At 37.7% G+C, this 26,388-nt stretch overlaps 1 protein-coding gene across 33 annotated transcripts in view; it reads left to right on the top strand.

The window, feature by feature from the left end:
- ENOX2 (ecto-NOX disulfide-thiol exchanger 2) overlaps positions 1 to 26,388 on the top strand; it is a 263,608-nt gene that overhangs the window by 75,685 nt on the left and 161,535 nt on the right. For 28 of the 33 annotated variants that reach the window (XM_026018096.2, XM_026018095.2, XM_072743777.1 and 25 more), the window contains one exon: positions 23,655 to 23,798. The exons of the other annotated variants lie outside the window; for them this stretch is intronic. Coding sequence is in view for 5 of the 28 variants with exons in the window: in XM_072743755.1 (XP_072599856.1) it covers positions 23,655 to 23,798 (144 nt within the window). In the remaining 23 variants the exon portion in view is untranslated. The remainder of the gene's footprint in view (positions 1 to 23,654; positions 23,799 to 26,388) is intronic. 33 annotated transcript variants of the gene reach the window in all.

Below are 26,388 nucleotides of genomic sequence, written 5' to 3'. Positions count from 1 at the left end.
CTCGATCCCGGGTCTCCAGGATCACACCCTGGGCTGAAGGTGGCGCTAAACGGCTGAGCCACCAGGGCTGCCCAAAACCAATAATTTTATAGGAAATCTAAGTGTTAGCTCCTTTTTCAATAACTATTCTTTGGACAAGTCATTTCATCTCTCTTCTGATTTTTTTCACATGTAAAGTGAGGAATTATGTGGTCTCTAAGTTCTATTCTGGCTCTAAAAGATCTGTGGTATATGGAAATAAAGAATGGTTTGAATGTATTCTAATGATTTCAAACATTCATTAAGAATTTTCCAAATTTCAGGGGTACCTGGGTGGCTCAGTCAGTTGAGCATCTGCCTTTGGCTTAGGTCATGATCCTGGATCAGCCCTCATGGGGCTTCCCACTGTGAGAATTCTGCTTGCCCAGCTCCCTGTGCTCCTTCCCCTACACATGCTCACTCTGTTTTTTTCTCTTTCTCTCTCTCAAATAAATGAAAAAAAAAATTTTCCCAATTTCAGACTAAGCAGATTTTCAAGAATTCCACTAGTATTTATTGGAGGCCTCCTAGTACACACCTGTACTCCCTTTTGAACCTTGAGGCCATTGATAGTGCTAAGACAATTCCCATGAATGCTCTTACAAGACATAAGCTAAGAGAGGCAAGAAGAATGAAGGAAAACAAGTTGTAGAAGATCAGAAAGGGAAGAGAGAGTGGAGATAGTAAGGTATCTGGAGGGGATGCCTCAGTACTATTGTATAACACGAAAGGCATGGGTTTGTGTCCTGTGTTCCAAAAGGCAGAAAGACACCTTTACTTTGATTTTAAAAACAACAAACAGAAGGTCTATTATATGGAGGTAAACTGATCAAATATGTGGCTCTTGGTCAAATGTATCCATCAGTAAATCTGCCTTAGAAAGCACTTCTCTTGTCAATTAAAGATGACCCTTACCATGGCTACTGATCTCGGTTGGAAAATGAATGCCTTTTGCATGCTGCTTCCATGTGAAAACCATCCCTGATTTACAGTCAAAGCCATTACTAGATTTTTTTGGTATATCTTTTATTAGAGTTCGATTTGCCAACATATAGTATAATACCCAGTGCGCATCCCATCAAGTGCCCCCCCAGTGCCCGTCACCCAGTCACCCTATCCCCCTACCCACCTCCCCTTCCACTACCCCTTGTTCGTTTCCCAGCATTAGGAGTCTCTCATGTTCTGTCACCCTCTCTGATATTTCCCACTCATTTTCTCTCCTTTTCCCTTAAATCCCTTTCACTATTTTTTATATTCCCCAAATGAATGAGACCATATAATGTTTGTATGTAATGGATAGGCAGGGTTGGAGAAAGGTGCTAATAGTTTTGGCATGGTCACAAGGAATACTTAGTTACTGATGGCATCTCAGACGTCTTCCCTAGGAAGCTACCATTCTCTAAGTTAAGGAATTCTGGACTATTATTCCTTACTCTTCTATCACATTCAGCTTAAATCTTTCCCAGAAGTGTTGTTTTCCCTTTATTGATGGCATTATTTGCAGAAAGAACATTTTTGAAAATATGGAAAAGTAGTTTTGAAGTCCAAATCTGCCTTGAAACCATCATTGTAGTGGAACAGGCAGTTTTACCAGGAAGTGTGTGATCTCTGGGAATTGAAGTACTAATAGTTTATGTAGCAGGGAAGATAGCAGTTTTGAGATCATAGAGTTGAGAAATGAACCAGAATCTGAATTGAGTATCTATCACAGGAAGCCTAACACAGGAAGCCTATCATAAACTGACATGAATTCTAACGATTATACCAACTACTTAGTGGCAGGGGATGGATAGTATTTTTGTGCAAAGATCCTACTACATTAAGAAATGAGAAGTAAGAGGAGGGAATAAAGAAGCTCTAAAGCAAAATCAAAGAGAAGCATGGTAAGTGAATGCAAAGGAACAGCTAAAGTTTAGTACCTGCATTAAGAGGGAAATTTGATGCTTAACTCCTAAAAGGCAACTAGTCAGTACACTGAAGTTACTGGAATGTTGACTCCTAATGAATCAGCTCTCCAGCTTAAGGGAACAAGAGGTACTACTTGGGTTGTCACCATCTCTTCTAGTGTTCAGGGCTCCTACAAAGGTTAGCAACACTGTTTGGTGCAAGAGACAAGGGAAATAATAGAGGGACTGTCAAGAGAGGCTACTAACAGTGGTCCCGGTACCAAAGTTTGGCCATCACTCCCCACAACCATTCCTCCAAACAAGGACTTAGAAATAAACTGCAATTCTGTGTTTAAGATGCTAAAAAAGAGTATATAACGATGGGTCTAAATTAGAAATAATGGAGGTTTAAGTCAAATCTTGATTATTCAAAAGCTCATTATCTGGTTTGTGGATTTTCCATACCCTTGGTATTCTTTATTCTCCATTCTCCTGTCTGCCTTTTGGTAATTTTACTGCTCATTAGTTATTTTACAAGAAGGTGGGCATGGAAGGAATAGGAGAATGACACTTTTATCAGCCCATTTTGCTACCTATTAGTGCTTTGGGTGAAGATTCTGATGGGGAAGGAAACAAAACCCATGGGCCAAAACAAGAGGTTTGAGGTCTATATGAATTTAATTTTTCTTCACAGCCTCTATCCCCTGTGAAAAGGTGAACTAATTGTATGGCTTTGGGGAAAAAAAACAACTTCCTGATAAATGGAGAAATATCAGCCCCTAAGAGAAAGTGCCAGAAGTTCTGTTTTTCAGACCCTTTTATCACTATATATTAGACCAGAAAATACACTATACCATGCAAACATCCTTTGGTCTCTGGCACAGGGTAGATTAAACAATTTAATGGTACAGTCAACAAAACTAAAAGACAACCTACAGAATGGGAGAAGATATTTGCAAATGACATATCAGATAAAGGGCTAGTTTCCAAGATCTATAAAGAACTTCTTAAACTCAACACCAAAGAAACAAACAATCCAATCATGAAATGGGCAAAAGACATGAAGAGAAATCTCACAGAGGAAGACATAGACATGGCCAACACGCACATGAGAAAATGCTCTGCATCACTTGCCATCAGGGAAATACAAATCAAAACCACAATGAGATACCACCTCACACCAGTGAGAATGGGGAAAATTAAAAAGGCAGGAAACAACAAATGTTGGAGAGGATGCGGAGAAAAGGGAACCCTCTTACACTGTTGGTGGGAATGTGAACTGGTGCAGCCACTCTGGAAAACTGTGTGGAGGTTCCTCAAAGAGTTAAAAATAGACCTGCCCTACGACCCAGCAAATGCCCTGCTGGGGATTTACCCCAAAGATACAGATGCAGTGAAACACCGGGACACCTGCGCCCCAATGTTTCTAGCAGCAATGTCCACAATAGCCAAACTGTGGAAGGAGCCTTGGTGTCCATCGAAAGATGAATGGATAAAGAAGATGTGGTTTATGTATACAATGGAATGTTACTCAGTCATTAGAAATGACAAATACCCACCATTTGCTTCAACGTGGATGGAACTGGAGGGTATTATGCTGAGTGAAGTAAGTCAATCGGAGAAGGACAAACATTATATGTTCTCATTCATTTGGGTAATATAAATAATAGTGAAAGGGAATAGAAGGGAAGGGAGAAGAAATGTGTGGGAAATACCAGAAAGGGAGACAGAACATAAAGACTCCTAACTCTGGGAAATGAACTAGGGGTGGTGGAAGGGGAGGAGGGCGGGGGGTGGGGGTGAATGGGTGACAGGCACTGAGGGGGGCACTTGACGGGATGAGCACTGGATGTTATTCTGTATGTTGGCAAATTGAACACCAATAAAAACTAAATTTATTAAAAAAACAATTTAATGTGACATTTATAATAATTTGTGAAATTTTTTGGTGGTGGTCGTCAGAATTTTTTATTTTTCTGAATTACCTCTAATAAGTTTGTTATTCATAACACTGTCATACATGTTTGACCTCTTTCATAGTTACCGCAGTTCCTGTTTGTATTCCCTTTTACTAGAATGACTGGACTGTGTTTTGTTTAATTCATTTCCTTACTCCCAAACGAATTATTTGGGGCTGATAATTAAATCACATATGTCATTTTCTGGCTTATTTATGAAGTACAGATTGAATTGTGTTATAATACATGTTTTTGAAATGCTAAGGGTTTCTATCATGGGTAAATCGATTTGGATCACAAAGGGCTATCCTTGTGGTGGTTCAGGAAGCAATAAAAGTGACCTGAAACATGAAAATCCTAGAAGAGAATACAAGCAGTAATTTCTTTGACATTGGCCATAGCAACTTCCTTCTAGATATGTCTCCTGAGGAAAAAGAAAGAAAAGCAAAAATAAACTATTAGGACTACATCTAAATTAAAAGCTCCAACGCAGCAAAGTAAATAATCAACAATACTAAAAGCAGAGTATGGAATGGAAGAAGATATTTGCAAATGATATATCTCATAAAGGAGTTAGTATCCAAAATATGTAAAGAAATTATAAAACTCAACACCCAAAAACAAATAATCCAATTTAAAAATAGGCAGAAGACATAAGAAGACATTTCTTCAATGAAGACATACAGATGGCCAAAAGGCACAAAAAAAGATGTTCATCATCACCATCACGGAAAGGAAATATAAATCAAAACTATAATGAGATATTATCTCACAGTTGTCAGAATGGCTAAAATCAACAACACAAGAAACAATAGATGTTGACAAGGATGTGGAGAAAAGGGAACCCCCTTGCACTGTTAGTGGGAATGCAAATTAGTGCAGCCACTGTAGAAAACAGAATGGAGGTTCCTCAGAAAGTTAAAAATAGAACTACTCTACGATCCAGAAATTGCACTGCTGGGTATTTACCCAAAGAATACAAGAATACTAATTCAATGGGATACATGAACCCTGATATTTATAGCAGCATTATTTACAATAGCCAAATTATGAAAGCAGCCCAAGTGTCCATTAATTGATGAGTGGATAAAGAAGAGGTGATGTATATATGTGAGCATGTGTACACACACACACACAGACACACACACAAATATTATTCAGCCATGAGAAGGAAAGAAATCTTGCTATTTGCAGTGACATGGATGGAGCTACGGAATATAATGCTAAGTGAAATAAGTTAGAGAAAGACAAATGCCATATGATTTCACTCATATGTTGAGCTTAAGAAACAAAAAAACAAGGGAAAAAATAAGACAGAGGGAGAGAGAATAACCGGCAACAGACACTTAATTATAGACGACAAAGTGATGGTTACTAGAGGGGAGGTGAGTGAGGGCATGGGTTAAATAGACAGTGGAGCTTAAGGAGTACACTTGTCATGGTGACCACAGGGTAATGTATGGAAGTGTTGGATTACTATATTATATACCTGAAACTCATGTAACACTGTATGTTAACTGATCAGAATTAAAATAAGACCTTTAAAAAAATAAAAGGTAATAGCAATATCTGAATCTAATTTATTATTGCTAAAATAAGAAAATCAAGTATTTATTTAGCTGTAACAGTAAGGAAATATTCTTGCTTTTGAGGCTTTTTCAAATTTATCTACATCTTGTCAATAAGCTCCAACTTCTCACTGAGTCAAACAAGACAGTGCAGTTGGTGATACAGTTCACCACTATGCTGAAGGGCAGAAGCAACTGTCTATTTTTAAATGTAGCTTTCTAGAAGATTTTTGGGGAACAGCCACAGATATATTGCCATTTTTAGCCTAATCATTTTGTTGACCACAAGGCAGAACGGCAGCAAGCTCAGATGGGAAAACTGTAGTCATTATCCAAAGGTCAGACTTGATAAGCAGACTGCTATTTCTTCCCCTAACTCCCATATGTTTGGAGGGGCATTTGGCCAACACGGGAAGTCAGAAATCTCACTGTCAAAAAACTATTTAAGTGATTTTATGCAAATAGAACTGGCTGTATTCTATGCAGAATAACAGGATTCCTGTCTTCAAGGAGTTCTTAGTCTTAACAAATGAAGCAGCAGCAGAAACTTTAGGCAGAGTCTATATCTATCCTGTTGCTTAGCTCGAAGTAGGCATCCCATAAATGTCATTTAGATGATTGGCTGAATGAATGGGTGGACAGACAAGTAACGAATGAACAATGAACTCCGAAAGGTAAAGCCTTGGAGTTACTGTTTAGAAAAGTGGAGACAACAGCTTGAAAATCATTAGCAGCAAAAAAAATAAATAAAATAAAATAAATACTTTAGCAGCATAACTGGAAAGTCAAGTATCAATTTCCACTAGACATTGAAGTAATTGAAATTTAGTCCAGGGGTGGAAAGTATATTTACTATTTTTATTAATTTATATGTAAAATGAAAATAAAATTTAAAATTAAGTCTAGCTCTTCTACACTCCATTGAATTACTATATTATGAAGACAGAAGTTACATTGAATGGTTTATCATAATTATTTTTAATCAATTTGATTTACTTTCTACCAAAAAATCCTACAGGTATCATTTACACTTTTTTTTTCATCAATGGTGGTCTATCCATCAGTAAAAACTTTAATCTGGGAGCATCTGGGTGTCTCAGTGGTTAAGCATCTGCCTTTGGCTCAGTTTGTGATCCCAGGGTCCTGGTATTGAGTCCCACATTGGGCTGTCCCCACAGGGAGCCTGCTTCTCCCTCTGCATATGTCTCTGCCTCTCTCTGTGTGTCTCTCATGAATAAATAAGTAAAATCTTAAAAAAACCACTTTAATCCCAGTACAAACCCTACAGGGAAGGTAACATAGTACAAGGGAAAGATATGTAGCCAGAAGATGCGGGTTCTAGCTCCTCCTCACATTCATTATAACTTTGGGTAAATCACTGAAGCTCCCCTGAGATGCAGTTTTTTTGTCTACAGACCAAGGACATTAACCCTTTGCTCCATCATAGGGATGCTGTGAAAGTACTAAGATGTAAAATTTTGTAATAATGTCATTTATTGTTAGAGAAGGGATTAGAAATAATGTTATAGTGTTCCAAGACTTTGGTTTCTAGCATTCTGGTATAGAAGGTGGAGTGCAGTCACTGAATATTGGCTACCACCCTGAGAACATTCAACTTAAAGATGGTTATATAAAAGATTCCTGGGGCACCTGGATGGCTCAGTCAGTTAAGCATCCAACTCTTGATTTCAGCTCAGGTCATGAGATCGAGCTCGGTGATGGGATCTGCACTGAGTGCAGAGTCTGCTTAAGATTCTTCCCCCCTCCCTCTCGCTCTCCCTCTTGCTCCTACCCCTGTTCTTCCTCTGTGTCTCTTAAATAAATACATAAATAAAATATTTTAAAAAAATATTCCTGAATGTCACCATTAAATAAAATGTATTTAACATTTAATTGTTGAACAGATTGTAAGGCATAAGTTTACAGTCCATTTAGATGGTAGTACTCTTTTGAAGATTTCTCTTTATATATCTAGGCTTTATTTGTATCTGCCAGTCTATATGGCATATTATGCATTTCTCTGGTTTGCTGTGAACAAAATGAAGTTGTTTCATTGATAGGCCCTCATAGAAGTTGACAAACACCAAAGCTGTTAGAAGCTTTGCTTTAATATAAGTGTCACTCCCACTAAACTGTAAAATAACCATTTCAATTTGGAGGATCATTATCCTATTTAAACATAAATCAATTCACTGTCCTCTAAAATGTGACTACGTTTAAGAGCAATAGGCAAGCCACAGCCATTCTCTTTCTCTGTGTGTTGGATGAGGTTGTAAGTGTGTCACCAAATGCTCAAATCCAGTTGTTACTGAAGCACAATCCAATCTTCAAGAGGGAAGACAACTATTAAGAATGAGCTTAGAAAAAAAGACGTTTTATAGATGTATTAAAATAGAAAACATAAGCTGATTAGGCAAAGTTCCAAAGATTCATTAGTTTATTAAAGTAGATTGAAATGAATGTTTGAGAGATTTAAATAAATTAACCTTTAATGAGTACCCAGGGGCCAAGGAAAAAGAATGACAGAGGATTAGGAGTATTTTGTCTGATTGTTGCATAATGCACACTGATTAGGTTTTTTCTGAATGCTCATTGCTGTATAACAATACTAATAAATAAAAAAGATTAAAATATCTCTAGATTGTAATTGTGTCTGCTCTTATGTGCACACAAATACCATGCTTGGATTTAATAGCAGTCCCTACAACTCTAGCAGAGACAAGAATTTTTGTCATTACATCATTATATTTTGAAATGTCTCATATGTGAGCAAAGCTTTGGTCTAATTAGGGTAAGTTTATTCCCGACATGCTGGACATGCTTTTGTCATTTTAGTGTTAGATTCTTATTCTGAGTTTTACAATATACATGCTCTAAATAATATTAATTGATAGCAAGTTACTTAGAAGATGTGTTTTTATTTAAACATCTTATTTAAAAAAAAAACTTTTCTAGACTTCCTTCCAAGTTCTGGTTTATAATTAGAAAAATTCTTAAGGAGACTTTTTTGGGAGCAGTGTTGGAAATGCTTTGGTTTTTTTCATGTCACCTTAACCGTATTACTTTCAAATCATTTATTGATTGCAAAATAAGTTTTGAGTTGGTGGTACTAGGACAGCATTCTTCTAGACCTCACTCGTCTCTGATTTTCTACCTTATTACTGAGTTTTATATCAAGTTTTTATTAATTTCTTCCACCTACACTTTTGTTGTTGTTTACCTTAGAGCTTGTAGATCACAGGGTTCTACTCTCATTGTTTAGATGAGGAAAACTCAACCAAAAACAACTTGCCCATTTCCCATCTCAGTTGATGGAAGAGCAGATACCATAGTCTGTATCTTCATGGTCTGTTCTTCCACTAAACTGCCTCCTTTGCATTTTCATATTTTTACCAGATCATTCCTTTTTTTAAAAAAAAAAAAAAGATTTATTTATTTGAGAGAGAATGTGTGATGGGAAGGGGCCGAGGGAGAGGGGATCATTGAGGTTATAGATGACATAAGCAAACCACACTGCCGCCTGATTTTATTAAAAGTAGTTGTAATTTAGACACAGTGCTTCCCAGCATTCTTCATGAGCATACATGTAGTAGCATAAATGAATGATCTACTCAAGGGCAGGGGCAACTGGCCTCCCGTCCCAAGGGTTGTAAGATTTGAAGCCAATCCTCAAGGCAGTTTGGAATGGAATCTTTCTCTGGAGATAAGAAGAAAAACACAATATTTCTGAAGTATTTTAGCTGGTATCTCCTGGAGCAAGGAAAGGAACATAATCCTGTAATTATACTTTGCCTAAAATTTTTTCAAGACATTAGTTTCTTTTTGTTTTTGCCAGCAATGCTTCTAATCTTTCTTTCATCTTTTCCCTAGAAGCATCATAAATTGGACAAATTTAGGTCTAACCTATTTATATCACACAACCAATACAGTTCTCTGCATATTGTAGGTAATGAGTAAATGAACTTACCCTCTAAGTGCTGCCTGATTTTAACTTAAAAAAGAAAAAAACAAACCTCTGGTCAGCATATACTCATCTGACCAGAGTTAGAGCAGTGGTTTTCAGTCCTGGCTGCACATTATAATCACCTGACACCTTTTAAAAACTAGATCTTAAGGCTTCACCTGGACCAAGTCCCATATAACTGGGTTATCTGATTAAGTCAGAGTTATATGGGTGGGGCCCAGGTGTTGGTATTTTTTTAATGTTCCCCAGGTAACTTTAATATGTAGCCAGAAGTGAGATGCACTGCCTTAAAGTCTTGACCTTTTCTGGGAACATGCCTAACAAATCTGTGAGGTTGGGGACTGGGTCAAGGCAGAAGGCAGTTGGTGAAAAACAAAAGAATATGGGAGCTTTGGAGCACCTGGATGGCTCAGTGGTTGAGTGTCTGCCTTTGGCTCAGGGCATGATCCCGGGGTCCTGGGATCGAGTCCTGTATCAGGCTCCCTGCAGGGAGCCTGCTTCACCCTCTGCCTGTCTCTGCCTCTCTGTCTGTGTCTCTCATGAGTAAATAAACAAAATCTTTTAAAAAGAATATGGAAGCTTCTTTTGGCACTGTTCATGTTGTGGCAAACCCAATTTGGGTCACGTGTATCAGAGAAAACAATTGCCTTTTAGAAGCCCAAAGGGAGGACTCTTAAATAGAATTAGTTTAATGCACTGAGACTATATCGTCATGCTTGGCATCAGCCCAGGAGGCTAGGCTGCTTGGTCAGGTATCCATGGCCTTATTTCATTGCTATTTCATTTCTTCTTTCTGCCATCATCCCAGGCAAGTGCACAATTTCCAGGAAAATCTGAGCCTGTAAATTTACCAAGGCTGTAAATTTACCAATCCAAATCTGTCTTCAAAGAATGCCTTTCCCCAAACCTATGGGGAAGGGGCTAAAAAGAATAACAAAAAGAACTTAATGGAAGGTGGAAATGGATTCATTTAGGGAGTAATACAAGTTGAAATGATCCTCTAAATCAAACTAACACTGTGGCTTTTTGAAACCCATTCCAAGATCACAGGAATGTTAGTTGGAATGAGAGGATGTTTGGGTCTATTTCAGTCCTGGATTCTTCTTGAAGGCAGTTTTAGAAAGTTACTATGCCTTCACACTCTGACTTCATCTGTTACAATAGATTCCTCTATGGTGTAATCAGAATAACTGGGTTGTCCACTTGCTACCTCTGGGGTGCCTAGAATTCTCTTAAGGATCTGCAGTGTTTAAGGCCTCTGTCTCAAGATGTAACAGGACTTTAACTTCCATGCAGTGCTCTTTTGTTGCAGAGAAATTCTTAAGTTGAAACGTTTATGGAATTGAATTCGGCTATAGCACTCTCTTCAACGCAATCCATCACTTCACAATCTCCTAGGAGCCCTGATTTGCTCTGTCAGTTGTTTGTCTGAAAGCATCTTTGTGAAATGAATTTACTTTAAAGTTAAAGATGATTAGAGTGCCTCTTCTCCAGGAGACAATTACATTGCTATATTCTGTGGCAGGATGAAAAACAACATAGCATTAATTTTTCCAAGCTTTCTTTGAGTATTGTTAAAAGGAGAAACATCAGGTTAATCCAAAATACTATAATAGCCAAAAGACAACTGCTATTAAAATGCAAGATTTTCTAATAAGACCATTTTGAGGAGTTGTTTGGGAGGAGAAAAGAGAGAATATGAAGGGAGGAAGGGAAGGAATTTATTAAGTGTTCCTGACCTTCAAATATACTTTGTCAGTGAATGCTGTAGACAAAATAAACCAAGTCTGAGAACTATTATTAAAATGTTTTTCTCTCTCCTTAGCCCAATAGTATGTTATCTTACCTTTTAGATTCTGCTTTATATTTTTTTCTGCTTTATATTTTTCTGGATGAATTGATATCTTTTGACAGGCTTTGTTAAGAATACATAGTAAAGGTCAAGTATAAGCCATTTGCTGGTGTTCCCTGGCAGCCTTTATGTCATGGTAAATAGATATTGAAAGTGGTATTATTTTCAGCATAGGTTTGTGAATATGCTTCCATTGGGCTGTGCTTTTTCTCATACTGAAGTTCACAAACCTTGCATGATTTTCAAGACTGCAACTTAAGAGCTTTAAAATGGAGTCATCTCAGACTCCTTTCTTGCCCTCAATTCCCAGATCTAATTAGACATCAAATCCAGAGGATTCCACTTCATGAATAACTCTGAAATCCATTCACTTTTCCTCATGCATTACCACTGTCTGAAGTAATATTACTGTCATCTCTCCACTGTATCGGTCTGGTGTTCTGACTGGTCTGTCTCTGGTGACTTCTCACCTCCAGTGCATCCCTTATTCTGCCATAAGTGTAAGCTTTCTGATCTGTAAGACACAGATCAGATATTGGAAACCTTCCACCCAGAATACACACAAACCCAAAAACATCCAGAGGGAATCCCAAGTTCATCCTAATAAGTACTCTGATAAAAACGTTCTACATATTCCTGTGGAATGAGCCTTCGGGGATTAAGAAACATTTCACTGAAGAGGTGATATTTGATAAAGGTTTTGAAGGATGAATAAGAGCTCTCCAGGTGGAAAAAAAGGGAAAATTGTAGTTCAAGCAAAGGGAATGGTATGTACTAAGCACAGAAAAGACAGCCCAGAAACAAATCCATGCATATACTATCCATTGATCATCAAGGCTACAAAGAACGTGCATGAGGAAAAGATAGTCTCTTCAGTAAATGGTGTTGGGAAAACTGGTATCCACATGCAAAGGAATGAATTTAGACCCTTTTCTTATACATACCCAAAAATAAACTCAAAATGGATTAAACGTTTAAATATAAAATTTTAAACTAAAATTGCTGGAAGAAAATATGGGGGAAAAGCTTTATGACATTGGTCTCAGCTGTGATTTCATGATATGACACCAAAATCATAGGCAACAAAAGCAAAAGCAGACATGTGGTACCACATCAAATTAAAAAGCTTTAGCACAACAAAGGAAACAATCAACAGAGTGAAAAGGCAACATACTAAATGGGAGAAAACATAAGGGGTTAATCTCCAGAATATATGAAGAACTCCTACAACTCAATAGAAAAAATCCCCTAATAACCAAATTTTTAAAAAGGGCTAAAGACTTGAATAGACATTTCTGCAAGGAAAATGCACAAATGGCCAACATGTATATGAAAGGATGCTTAATGTCACTAATTATAAGAGAAATGCAAATCACAACTACATGGACATCACCTCACAGTTGTGAGGATGCCATTAAAAAATAAAAAGTGTTGGCAAGGATGTGGAGTAATTGGAACCCTTGTACACTGTTGGTGGGAATGTGAAATGGTATAGCTATACTATGGAAAACATATGGAGGTTCCTCAAAAAAAAATTAGAAATAGAACTACTGTATGATCTAGCAATCCCACTTCTGGGTATTTATCCCAAAGAAATGAAATCAGAATCAGAAAGATATTAGCACCAGTGTTCATGGTAACACTATCCATGATAGCCATGGTGTGGAAATTACCTAAATGTCTGATGGATAGATTAAGAAAAGTAGGATGTACAAACAATGGAAAATTATTCAGCATTAAAAAAGGAAATCCTGTTGTATGTAAGAACATGGGTGAACCTTGAAGACATTATGCTAAGTGAAATAAGCCAATCTCAGAACAACAAATCTTGCATGTCCACTTATGTGAGATATCTAAAATAGTCGAACTCATAGAATGTAAAATGGTGGTTACCAGTGGCTGAGAGGCAGGAGGTAACCATTGATTGCTAATCAATGGGCATGAAGTTTGAATTACACAAGATGAATAAATTCTAGAGATCTGCTGTACAACATCATGCCTATAGTTAACAATCCAGTACTGGACACTTAAAATTTAGTTAACAGTGTAGATGTTTAAGTGTTATTACCCAGTAAAAAAATTTTAATAAAGAAGCACAAACATGAAAAGGCATAGCATATTTGAAGAATTTGAAAAGTGTGATATGAATGAAGCAAAGGGTACCTGTGGGAAGTAGCAAGAGATGAAGCTGATGCAGTAATTTGGGCCAGATTTTCTGTGTATTTATATGCCTTCCTTTCTGATTATGATATTTTTAAGGAAACTGTCTTAATGAGGCTTGAAACACTAGGGCCTAACATACTACCAGGCACACAGAATTGTTTGAATGAATTAGATGAATAAGAAGAGAGACTGTCAATATTATTTCATAGATTCAGTAATTCCAATACATACTGAATACCTCAGACTCCCAGCTGGAACAAAATTAAGATCCTACTTATTCTTTTATACAACAACAGTAAGCCTTGTTCCAAACGTAGATTAGTTATTTTTTTGCAAGCTTTTTCCTTTACAGTCATGTTGTCTTCTCAAGGGGTAGATTCTACCTTTCTCCTCAGTAGTAGGTTTGACTTCAGCCCAGGGCCATTTCGAAAGGAGTTTGTCACTTTTCAACACCTTGATACTCCTTGAGTGGAATTGTTATAGTGGAGGTATGGATCTATAAAAGATGCATTAACGTATTACAGAAATATGTTTTCTCTGGTGTGTTTAACTTCACAGCTAAAGTGGATTGTTTTTCATACATTCTTAAAAAACTAGTCCAAATCAAGATCGAATATTAGGAGTGTGGAAAGCATAACTCCAGAACATTACTTGATACAGTATAGCAAAATTAGTGGGGTGGGGGAAGGAAGGAGGATAAAAGTTTTTGAACATGTGAGTGAAGATTTACTATATTTATGTAGTTCTGTCTTTAGGGAATGCTAAATTATAAATTCATCATTGGTTAATTAGAAGGCAATTAAAATTGTAGCACAGTGATTGGATAGTTAATGAAGGCTGAATGGAATGAAAAAAAGGAAATCTAGTGAAATTAGTGTGTACATTTTAGGGAAAACAGAGATATAAGTGTTATTCGTGCAGTGCATCAGTCTTGAAAGATACCAATATATTTCTAGGATTAATTGATAAAATTAACCCTGCAAAGTCCAAAAGAGTTCCAGCTCTCACTCTCCCCTTCAGAGCATTCTACACTGAGATGCAGATTTATCTGACTGCTACTTCAATTTTCACTCACTTACAGCATGTGAAATTATTTTGCTGAACCTTGTTTACAATGTATTTACTGGCGTCTTAAGAATCTATTAGAACAAATTGGTATACTCTGTGTGTAGTAACTGTTCCTACTGAAAGGGCTGGCTCAGCCCAGGCTCCTGACCAGATCCAGCTGACTAGCTAGTTTTCAAAACCAGCAGAGTGGTTTCTGCAGGGAGAACTGTGCTTGCTTTTCATAATTACCTTAAGCTTTATGAAATCAATCAGCCTGAAGGGAAGACCTCATTACAGATCTGACAAGATAGACTCCAGTTTCAATACCAGAACAACTCTCTGTCCCCAGGCTCTGAAATCTGCAATTATTTATTTTATTTAGACAGAGACACCCATAATACAGTGCCTCTAGGCACATACTCAGGCAAGTATTAAACAGATAACCTAATGGTCAGTGTGTTAGGAACCTGCCCTTTTGCTGTCACTCAAGTGGAAAATTGGTCAACAGGAATTGCAGCATGGCCTAGAGCCAGCTCAAAGCAGGCACTGATGAATCACCATCTTTCTAATCCCCCACCCTCAAAGATGTGGAGAGAAGGGTGGTTGCTGTAACTGTTCCCAGGGCTTAACTACAGGAAAATAAGACTCTCTTTTCAGTTACTCTGAAGACTGCCAGACTTTATCCTAAGGAAAATGATAAATCGTCCATCTACCATCTGTCACTTTGAACTGTTCTATCAAATCAACATTTTTTTGAACTTTGTTTTCTTCGAGGAATGTGATTTTGCTGTTTCCCAAGCCTTAAATTGTATGGGGGAAAAGAATCCTGAAGCATCCTTCTTCTTGAAGTTGGAAATACATATTTTGCTTTCCTGCTCACGGAACTCAAGCACCTTAATAGATTTAGTTTAGACTTTTCTGAAATAATTCACCTTTACTAGGCCTGAGACATGTCAGCCCCACAGGAAAAACACAGAAAACATTATGAGCATAGGAAAATATGGATTTGGGAGAGAAATAGTCCTTTTCCATTCCAGTTCTCGTGTCACTGTTAGCTATGTTCTCATAATACAGCACCCAGGTGAAACTGAGCAGTGATTAAAGCTTTGAAAGGAGGCATTTCGGTTTTAAGAGTAAAGTGTGGTTCTTTCTGTGTTGGAAAGTTCAAGGTGACAAATATGGTCTCCTCTCCTAAAAGTAGTACAAGCAAAGAGCCATCACTGACTATTCCCAGCATTATTTATTAATGTTTTACCTTGATAGCTGTGTATTATCTGAAAGAAAGAGAGCGTTATAATATGAATGCAGAGCTAACATCTCCCAAGCTGTAAATAGGATGTAGTCTGGGGGCCTGAAAAGCCAGCTGCTCAAACTTTCTTATTCCACTTCTGAGGCAAATTCATATAAACATTCGATTAGACTAGAAGGGAGCTATACACTTATTTCATGTCTAATATGTGCTAGACCCTAAATATACATTCTCTCATTGAATTTTCCTCACTTGCCTATAGGAGGGGGCATTATTCCATTTTATGGTGCAAAAGCAGTCTCAGATCAAGTGGCTTGTTTAATACTTCTTGTAAATGATACACCTAGTAAGTAGCCGATGTGGGTTTGAATCCAGGTCTATTCTAGAGCAGCACTGTCCAGTAAAATGTTCTGTGATGATGGAAATACCTACACTGTGCATACCAATAGAGTAGCCACTAGGTGTGTGTGACTATTGAGCATTGAAGTGTGGCTTAGTGCTGCTCAGGAACTTTTCATTTCATTTTAATTTATTTAAACTTAGATTTAAATACTTTACATGGCTACTGTGACTGACGGCTACTGTATTGGACAGTACATCTCTCGGGATTGCCTTTTCTTGACTGTAAAGCAGAAATCTGTAACCTGGTATCTATAGAACTATTAAGAAAAGATCCATATATGGAGATTCTTTTATACTGTTTTCTCATATAAGGGTCTTAGTCAGTGGAAGGACAGTTTTGCCTTTGGAAATGGAGAATGAATTTATGCAGAATCAAGGTTAGGGGTAGAGTGTACGATCATCCACCACAACTCCCCAAAGAGTCTTCAGGGATTCTAGAATAGAGGAGATAACAGGAATGCTGAAGGAACCTCAAAACCATACTTCCTTCTTCACTTCAGGCAGCAGGTTGGTTGGCATCCAGGGTGGGAAACATGACTATTGTGCCCAAGTTGTACCTGAGTTTGATTCAGCACACATTTCTGGAGTGCTTATAACATTGTACAAGCATTGTGCCCAGCATCATGGAGGAGGAGATTTTAAAAATGACTGAGATGTAAAGTGTGTGCTAAAGGGGTTTACGACCTAGTGGCTGACAGTGGGTAAGGCAGGAGGGAAGGGAGGATAAGACAAATGCTCAATGAACTATAGCACAAGGCATGCTCTAAAAGGCATATGAAAAATGGAGATTAAGATCTGAGGAGAGGGCGGCCCCGGTGGTGCAGCGGTTTAGCGCTGCCTGAAGCCCAGGGCGTGATCCTGGAGACCCTGGATCGAGTCCCACGTCAGGCTCTGTGTATGATTCCTGCTTCTTCCTCTGCCTGTGTCTCTGCCTCTCTCTCTCTCTTTATCTCTCTATGAATAAATAAAATCTTAAAAAAAAGATCTGAGGAGAACTAGAACAGTGTTTTATAATTTTTTTAAAAAGGCCAAGTTCCTTGTATTATTAGCTATACAGCCTTGGGAAACTTACTTAAACTCTGCAAGTTTGCCTTTTTTTGTGATAAAATGGGAATAATAACTAGAAAATAAAATTAAAAGATAATGTTTGTAAAGCAGAACACATTCTTAACAGCCAATGAATGATTGATCCCCTGGTAGCCCCATTCCATTGCTATATATGTAATGGGTGGAACTGGATGGGGAAAGGCATCATGAAGGAAATAGCACCTGAGATAAACCCTTACAGAAGGATAGTATTTTGAAGGTTAGAAATCAAAAAGTAGGTGGTGGAGCAGTGTGAGCTAATGTGTGGAAGTAGGAAAGTACTGGAATGATTCATTGAACACCAGGTAGTCCCATTTTTCTAGAGTGTCAGTCTTTTCTATTCAAAGCATGATTCCCCCACACCAGCAGGATCAGCATCATCTGGGACTTGGTAGCAAAGCAGACCACAACCCAGGCTTATTAAATCAGAGTCTGCATTTTAAAAAGCTCCCCTGGGAACATGTATGCACATTAAAGTTAGAAAAGTGTTGGGGTAGAGTACAAGCTGGGGCTTGGTAAGAGTGCTCAGAATGGGTCGTGGGGCCTTATTTTAAAGGACTTGAATGCCTGACCAAGTAGTTTGAGGAGTCCCTAAAAATTGCTGAATGACCACTGTCAATAAAAATCTACCTGTCACCCGTATCACAGCTTGAAAGGGTGACATAAATGTAAATTTTCCCCTGAAAGTTTTTATGTTCACCACCATTCAAGCAAGTCCTTTTGTAGAAAAGGATTTTGGCCCTTTCTCTGTTCCCTTTGCTCCTTTATTCTTTTATGATTACTCTTGTTTCAACTAAGCCTGTTACACAGAATATTGGACTCATGAAATTGACAAAGTAGGTTTCAATTTTTTGACATCAGCTAAGACCCAGAACTGAGAAATGTTCATTGGTTTTGGTTGCTAACCCCTGTGGCTGGAGAGTGATATTGCCACCCAAGTCTGTGAGACATTGCAGATAAACCTCAGAAGTAGCAAGTGGAGCAGCTCAGTAGTGAGAGCTGAAAGTAGGGAGTCAGAGGTTTTCAGACCTACACTGAGGAAGGAGGAGAGGCTTTCAGGGATGGATAAATCCTACAAAATCACCTGCCAGCACATTAAGGTCCTGACCATTATGCTAATAACCCCGCGTTTCTCCAAAACTTTTGAATGAATTAAAAACTAATTTGGAGACCTCTACTTCCCCTTGCCATGGAGTCCCATATCTGATTTCAAACTGAAGTTACTTGGAAAATAGGACTCAGGTTACAGAAATTTGTTTTATACACAAATTAGCTATAATGTTACTTTTGCCAAAAATGGATATCCTATTTTTTCAATCTAAACGTCTATCTTGAGATTCTTGCCTTGAATTGAATTTACCAGATTTCTCAGGACCTAACCATTTTCTTTGAAAGGGAACTAGCTCAGAGTATAATTGTGTTTCCTTTTTGCTAAGATTGTACCACCTTAAGTCATTGGGCTGCAGCTGCAAATAAGTGGCAGGGACCCACAGGGTCATATTTCCCTATGATAACCTGGAGCAATCATTAAAAGTGTTAGATTGCATCATGAAGGTTAGTCCTAATTTGACCTGATAGTGAAAAGCTCTGTAAAGTGAACTGTGACAGTAACTATAACAGCAGCTGGACACAAAGAGATCATTGATCTTCTTTCACAAGAGTCATGAAAATTCTTCAGTGCTCTCCTCAAAGCCCAGGAATCATTTGCATCTGTATGGCAGACATCATTGCATGTGAACTCATTGAGAACCACACTTTATTCTGAGATGTTTAATTTGTAGTTCCATTAGATGAGAAATGTCATTCTTCAAGGACCCCACCCCCACCCTTCCACAATATATGCATACTCTCTAAAGTTGCCTCATGTGTATTATGAAGTCAGATAATCCGTATTTTGACTTGACATGAAATAACAACTGGTTAGCTCTCTAAACCAGTCAACCTGGTTTTGGAGGAGATTACATTACCACATGGACTGAATTGTGATCATAAACTACAGCAATAGCAAAAACCTATATAACACTAATGTTTATTATCTGTTTTCCTCTATTTTTATCAATTTGTGCTTCCCTTTAGACAGACTGTATATTTTGTGGGGTTAGGCAACAAGGGGACAAGCTGGGAGGAGAAATGAATGAGCAAAGTTCAAAGTTTTATTAAATTTATTCCCAGGAATGAAAGGGCAAGGACTATGAGAACTATATAAGACTTTAGATATTTTCTTTTTTAAAGATTTATTTATGAGAGAGAGAAAGAGAGAGAGAGAACGTGGGGGTGAGAGGCAGCGGGAGAGAGAGAGAATCCCAAGCAGACTCCCCACTGAGCATGGAGCCAAATGTGGGCTCGATCCCAGGACTCTGAGATCATGACCTGAGCATAAATCAAGAGTCAGATGCTCAAATGACTGAGCCACCCAGGCGCCCCAGACTATGGAAAATTTCTAACATTGCTCTGTTAACTATTCATGACTCCCTCATTTGTTTTTCTTGTAGTGATTATCAGTAGAACCTTAAAATTTAGGCTTGCCATTTTAGACATTTAGACATGACAATTTAGACATTGCTCCTATTCTAAGGACAATAAATGAGTTAATAGTTGAATAAAATGCATCATCCTTTACAGGCAGTTTGAGGGAGATGAAAAGAACCCTTAAAATAGAGGAGGTGGTAGTTTTGAAAAGGTAAGCAAACAAGGTGAACCTTTGGAAGCACAGCAAGGAAAGGTCCCCAGGCGAAGAAGTCCCCCAGTACATCCTCACTCCTGGCCCCAGGTTTTGGCCTGTCAAGAATTCTATAGATAAGATCCCTGTACTGCATAAAAGGATGAACTAAATACCCTCAAAAGTGTCTTCCTCATCTACTATTTTCCTAATATTTTCCTAATCTTAATGGTTTCATATGCCTAGCAGAAAAATAGGAGAAATACCTTCCATAAGAGATTTACAGATAAATTCTGTAGTCTTGGTGAGAATTATAATATGTTCATTGATAATATTTTACATTTAAGTCATAATTTCTATAGTAAGAATTCTTGAAATTAAAATGATAGTTTTCTTTTTAGAATTTACATCCTTTTAATGGGGCTATTTTACTTACAGTGGCATTTAGCTTAGATTACATATACATGACATTGAAAAGAGCCTCTAAGTACCTATTGATTTACTGATTTATTGGTTTATTTAGTGTTGTCTTAGGGGAGGAAGAAAACAATACAATAAAAGTAGCTAGAAAGCACTGGTGTCAGAGGATTTTACTATCTCTAGCCCTTGTTCTTAAACTACAAATCTTTGGAGACTGTATTCAGTCCCAGATAATAGAAAATGCAGATTCATATTCAATGAATCAACTTACTGAGTGATATGTCTTTCTCACCTTGATATGAGAGCCTTTTCTATAAGAAACAACACCTGAGATGGTATGCTAAATTATCAGGGGTTTCACATATCAGGATCACGTATGAGGTGAATAGTCAGAAAATACTTGAAATCTCAGTTTTATTTAGTGCCGAACAAAAATCTGTGCACTGGTATGAGGAACAAAATACTTAAATCCCTAAAGTTATCATCTGGGAATAATTAAAAGGCAAAACAATTATAGTAAATATCTATGACTGAATACTTTTAATTTAGCATATTCTTTTCCTGGACTCCAACTTTTAGAAAAAGGTATGAACAGCAATGAAAAGATTCAATGCAGAAAGTAGGATCTGTCCTTGGATCAGAGCAAATTTAGACCACTCTCCACACATTGTGCATCAACAATTCTAGAAATTGAAATGGAATAGAAATAGAAATTCAAAATTGTGGCAGTGGCTGTTAATATTTATTGAGTATCTGCTATATGCCAGATTTAATGCAGAATGTTCTACATACATAATTTCATTTTAATTCTTTTAACAGTCCCATGAGTAAGGCATTGTTATTAGCTTCCTTTTATAGATTATGGCTCTGAAGCTCTGTAAGATCTTCAGTCATCTACTTAATAAGGCAGGGAAATGGACTAATATATTATTCCGTAAAATTATCAAGTGCAAAACAAAATTTAAAAAATTTCCAATTAACCATCATTAATCAGAAGCTTCTAATCCCTGAGTATTTCTTTTGATCAAGCAAAATACTTTCAATCAAAGTATTTATTTTTCACCATCCTGGAATATAGTACTCAAATTATGGAGATGCATTTGAAATCTAATTATTTTAAGTAATGTTGATATAATCACCATCAGAAATTTTAAGTTGTGGCATTAATTCTTGATTATCAGTTGTCACGTCTTTAACTACATTGGTTAATGGAATGAGTCACCTACCCCCTCCCTATTGAGTATTAATTAATTAATTTAACTCTCACTATGTGCCAGGCATGGTGTTAGGCACCAGGATACAGTTGGGGGGTGAGGAGTGGGGTAGAGTGTTTGGTGGGAGATCCTCCTAAGAAGAATTTACAAACTTACAGGGAAAAATGTTTTTAATTCACTTAGAATAATAAGGTAGTAATAACTTTGAATATATATATTTTGTCTTGTTTATCTTTGCAACAACCCAGTACAAATGTTATCACTCCCCTTTTACACATTATGAAACTAAGACTAAGGGAGATTACATGAATTGCCAGCTGGTAAAAGACACAGCCAGGATTTTAACCCCAATCTGTCAGGCTCCAAAACACATACTGTTTCCATTATACTGTTCCATCTTCCATGGAACTTGTTTTTGTTCAATATATATTACAGAAAGAAATACCAAGAAAAGTTCTGCAATAGTACACTACTCACACTTGACTCTGGGACCAGTCAGGTGCATGAAACATCTCCATTTGTAAATTGTATTAAAATCTAGTTTTCTTTGAAAATAGTCTTGGTCATTATTGGAATGTTTTTAATACATAGCAATTGATGTTTGTTTCTTTAGTTCTAATCATGGTAGGGATTTAATAGAACCTGGATATGATGCAGTGAACAGTTGACTTAAGATACAGAAGTGAGTTTTCATTCTTTCACTTGGTTACTGAGATGATGTAAAGAAGAATGTTTGACAAGTCCCAGAAGACATTTAATGGGGGTGTTCCAAGTGGAGTCTGATTGCTGAAGAAATGGTATTTGTTATGCGGGCTGAAAACATTAGCATAGGGATACTTTTAACTTAAAACAATAGTGTAAAGACATTTTGTTAGAACCTTAGCATTCCTTTTACTGAAACTTGATTGACTTTTAGCTGACTGGACTCCAAGCTTTTATTAACTTTTTACAACATTGTCTCCTGAATTGTATAGTTGTGGGCCATAGAAAAATGAAGGGTTAAAGATTGAGCCCTGGCAAGCCAACCCGATTCCTTTTGATAGGATTAGAGAACCATTGGCTAAAAGGCTTAAGAGAGATCACCTAACTTTGGTCTTTAACAAAGCTTTTGATCCCACATTTCATGAAACTTTAATTGAAACACTTGAAATTCCCGGTACTGCTGCCAGAAGAGTAAGAAACTCTCTGCACGTCCCTGGCTGAACCATATAAGACTTGGAGAGTAGGACGTGCCTTTTGCCATTTTAGATGGTGCAGCACCAAGTAGTAAAGTAACCATGCTCTAAGCATCCTTTGAAAAGGATAGGAGTAACACTACCCAAACCCAAGTCATAACTCTCCATTACTCCAAGTACAAACTTATCCCCTTGCAAGTTCCATATCTTTGTTTCCTTTTCTGAGTTGCTATAAAGTTGCAGTTTTCTTTTTTGGAAACTGCTGTTATCATTGGCAGTGTCTTTGACACCAGGATAGTGTCATGATTATAGCTACATCAACTCAACAACCCTTGCAGTGAAAGAAAAAATGGAAAAATGTCAAGAGATAACCTGAGAGAGGTTCCTGGGTAGCTCAGTCAGTTAAGCATCTGCCTTCAGCTCAGATCATGATCCCAGAGTCCTGGGATCTAGCCCCACGTTGGGTTCTCTACTCAGCGGGGAGCTGCTTCTCCCTCTTCCCGCCCCCCAGTTCACGTTATTTCTCAAATAGATAGATAGATAGATAGATAGATAGATAGATAGATAAATGAATATATATATGTATATATATATATTCATATATATTTTTTTAAAGAGATAACTTGAGGAATACATGACCAGGCTTTTTCAAAGGAAGAGTGAGTTCAACCATACACTTAATGAGGGTCCTATCTCTTTAAGGAAGGAGGTAGAAGATAATTGATAGATTGTGGCCAAAAATGTTAACTTCTCAGAAACATCAGGGATCTTCTCAATGACAGAGCCACAGTCTTATAAGACCCAATATTTTCATTCTGTACTCTTCAACAAAATCTGGATAAATTACAGAGGGCAACTGGCTTTCAGGAACTCACCTGTTATTCCAAAGTTCTTAAGATTTAGCGAGTTTTTCTCTAGTGTCTCATATAATACAATCTGAGACATCCCAGTCCTTAATGGAGTCTGGATTTTGGCTTTCTTTTTCTTCTGTAGGATTGAACCAGCTGCCCTTTGACCCTGCCAACAACAACGAACCCCTGCAGTTTGGTAGTGCCAGTGGCCCTCTGGTCACAGAAGGCCTCATTGAGAATGGAGGGGAATCAAGCAAGAAAAGAAAGAGAACAAATGCTCCTTCAGGTAAGCTAGGCAATGATGCACCGCCTTGAGCCAGTGCTACTGAGTCACCATTTTCCCAGAGCCTAGTATGTGACTGGCATTGTGCTGGCATTTGTAGGAACTACAGGAACCAGAAAGAGTCCCCTGCCCTCAAGGAACCTGTGGTGGGAGGGGGGAAGCACAGACAATAATTCAAATAACAAGACAGAGTATCATTGGTGCTGTGGTAAGTGTGGAAAAGGGGGGAAAAACAATGGGAGCACAAACGGGGAAGAGTGAATTCAGATTTGGGCATCATGGAACACTTCACAGCAGAAGTGAGATTTGTAGGGGTGCCTGGGTGGCTCAGGTGGTGAAGTGTCCAACTCTTGATTTCAGCTCAGGTCATGATCTTGGGGTCACAAGATTGAGCCCTGAGTCAGGCTTTGAGATCGAGTCCCACATCAGGCTCTGCACTGGGCATGAAGCCTACTTGAGATTCTCCCTCTCCCTTTTCCCTTACCACCATCCTCCCACCTCTCTAAAAAGAAGTGACCTCTGTAACTGGCCATTGTTTGGGTAGGCCTGAGACAAAAAAAATGAGTAAAGAGCATTGATTTTAGTAGAAGCATTGCATGGATGAATGGTTTGGGGATACATTTTTCTTTGTATGTACATGTGGTGGGCTACCCTCACTTTTACTTGTAATGCAGATAACTGCATATAGTTGTAGCCACCCCACCTCACCCTTGTCTCCTGCAGTATGCACTCTGTCCACGTGCATTCTATGCCCTCATAGCTCTCTTCGAACAGGTGATGAGATTTTCCTAAACTGTTTATAATAGCCAACTGAGTTTTTATCCTCCCCTGCAATCCCCCCTTTACTTTAGTGTTCCATTAGCCTATGCTCAGGTTAAATTTCTCCAAAAAGAGTGGGGAAGCAACAGGAGAACTAAATCCCAGAGTTAGGAGTCGGGAGGTGGGCAGGGGGTGGGGGTGACTGGGTGATGGGCACTGAGGGGGGCACTTGATGGGATGAGCACTGGGTGTTTTTCTATATGTTGGCAAATTGAACACCAATAAAAAATAAATTTATAAAAAAAGGAGAACTAAATCCTAACTGATCATTTGGTATTTTAAAATGTATCTCTTTGTTGCTTGGCAATTCATTTGGAAACAGTATCCATAGTGTGTACAGACTGATCTGAGATTTGGGGATGGGCCTTTTTTTTTTTTTTTTTTTTTTTTTACTCTTTTATATTTGCCTTACAACATGGAGCATGTTTACAAACATATAATGTCATATCTGGTTCTTAGATTATAGGTCTTTCTGCTTCTAAATCAAGGTCAAGTACAACTTCAGAAAACTAAAACAGTAAAACCAGCTATCTGGAGCCCTTAAGAATGATTTTTAGAGAGCTGTATTTTCTGGAACATTGGAAAGGCATAGTTTATAGCTAAGGAATTCGTGTGAGTTCTAATCCCAGCTCTATTTCTGTCTGTGGCCTGGGAGTGGTTCCTCAACCTCTCCAAGTTTCACTTTCTTCAGTTGTAAAGTAGAAATGATACTAAAACCCACCTATTAGGATTTAAATGCAATTATATAGGTAAAGTGCTTAGCATGGTATCTGCACATAGTAATTACTTAATAAATGTTGCTATTATTTTGTTATTATTATTATGTAATACTATGATCTTTTAAAGCATTAACACATTTCACATTTTTATATTAACCATTATGGGTACAAATTTTGTGTGTGTGAATGTATCTGCCTTTTTTTTGTATCTGCCTTTTTAAGGCATGTATTCCACTCTGATCATTTAGAAGCATAGTTCCAGATATTAGTTATTGTACTGAGCCATAATACTATATTATAGCTTTCAGGGTTTGCTAAAGAATATAGGCCTTTTATCTCTATACTAAAATGTCCTAGACTCTGGTAGCATTTTAGTTACATATTTTATATATGTCCTGTCTCCTTCCTGCAGTCATTTCTGATTTCTCTTGGTGTCCCATCATGCAGCAGCTCTTTTTCTCCTACTAATCAGTTACAAACTTTAAAAAACAAACAAACAAAAAAAAACCCCAGCCAGCTCCAAGTTGGTATGTCAGATTATTGTGTTAAGTAAGAGTTAAATCAGCTGTAAGAGAACCTGCTATGGAGAGAGTTATAGGATTTAGGGCATCAACTGTAAGACACCTATTTTGGCTGCTCTGAGGCCTTTTGATCACTTATTAGTATTTCCACTGTGTTCCTGATAAGTGATGTGCTAATTTAGAGTAATACCTCCTGAACTGTAGTTAACTCATGAGGGTGGGGAAAGGGGGTATGAATTCATCTGAATTGTGAACTAACTTTAAAGAATTGCAGTTTTATTTCTAATGAGCGTATTCAGTGAGAGCAAAGTAACTGTTGCAGATATAGGATTTTAGCAGTAGATTATGCTAATCTATAATTAGCAGAATCAATTTGCATTCAAATAATGAATATGCTGAAGTTCTTTAAAAAAGACAATTTTCTTTAAATAGGTGAAATAGGCCTTGGCAAGCTAAATTAGCTCCCTTGCAGTCTTTTTTCACACTGCCTAGTGAACCCTTTCTTTTTAAGTAGTACCCTTTTTTTGTAACTCC

This window comes from Vulpes vulpes, chromosome X, assembly GCF_048418805.1.
Source record: "Vulpes vulpes isolate BD-2025 chromosome X, VulVul3, whole genome shotgun sequence".
NCBI lineage: Eukaryota > Metazoa > Chordata > Mammalia > Carnivora > Canidae > Vulpes > Vulpes vulpes.
This window is presented reverse-complemented; position numbering and strand designations above follow the sequence as displayed.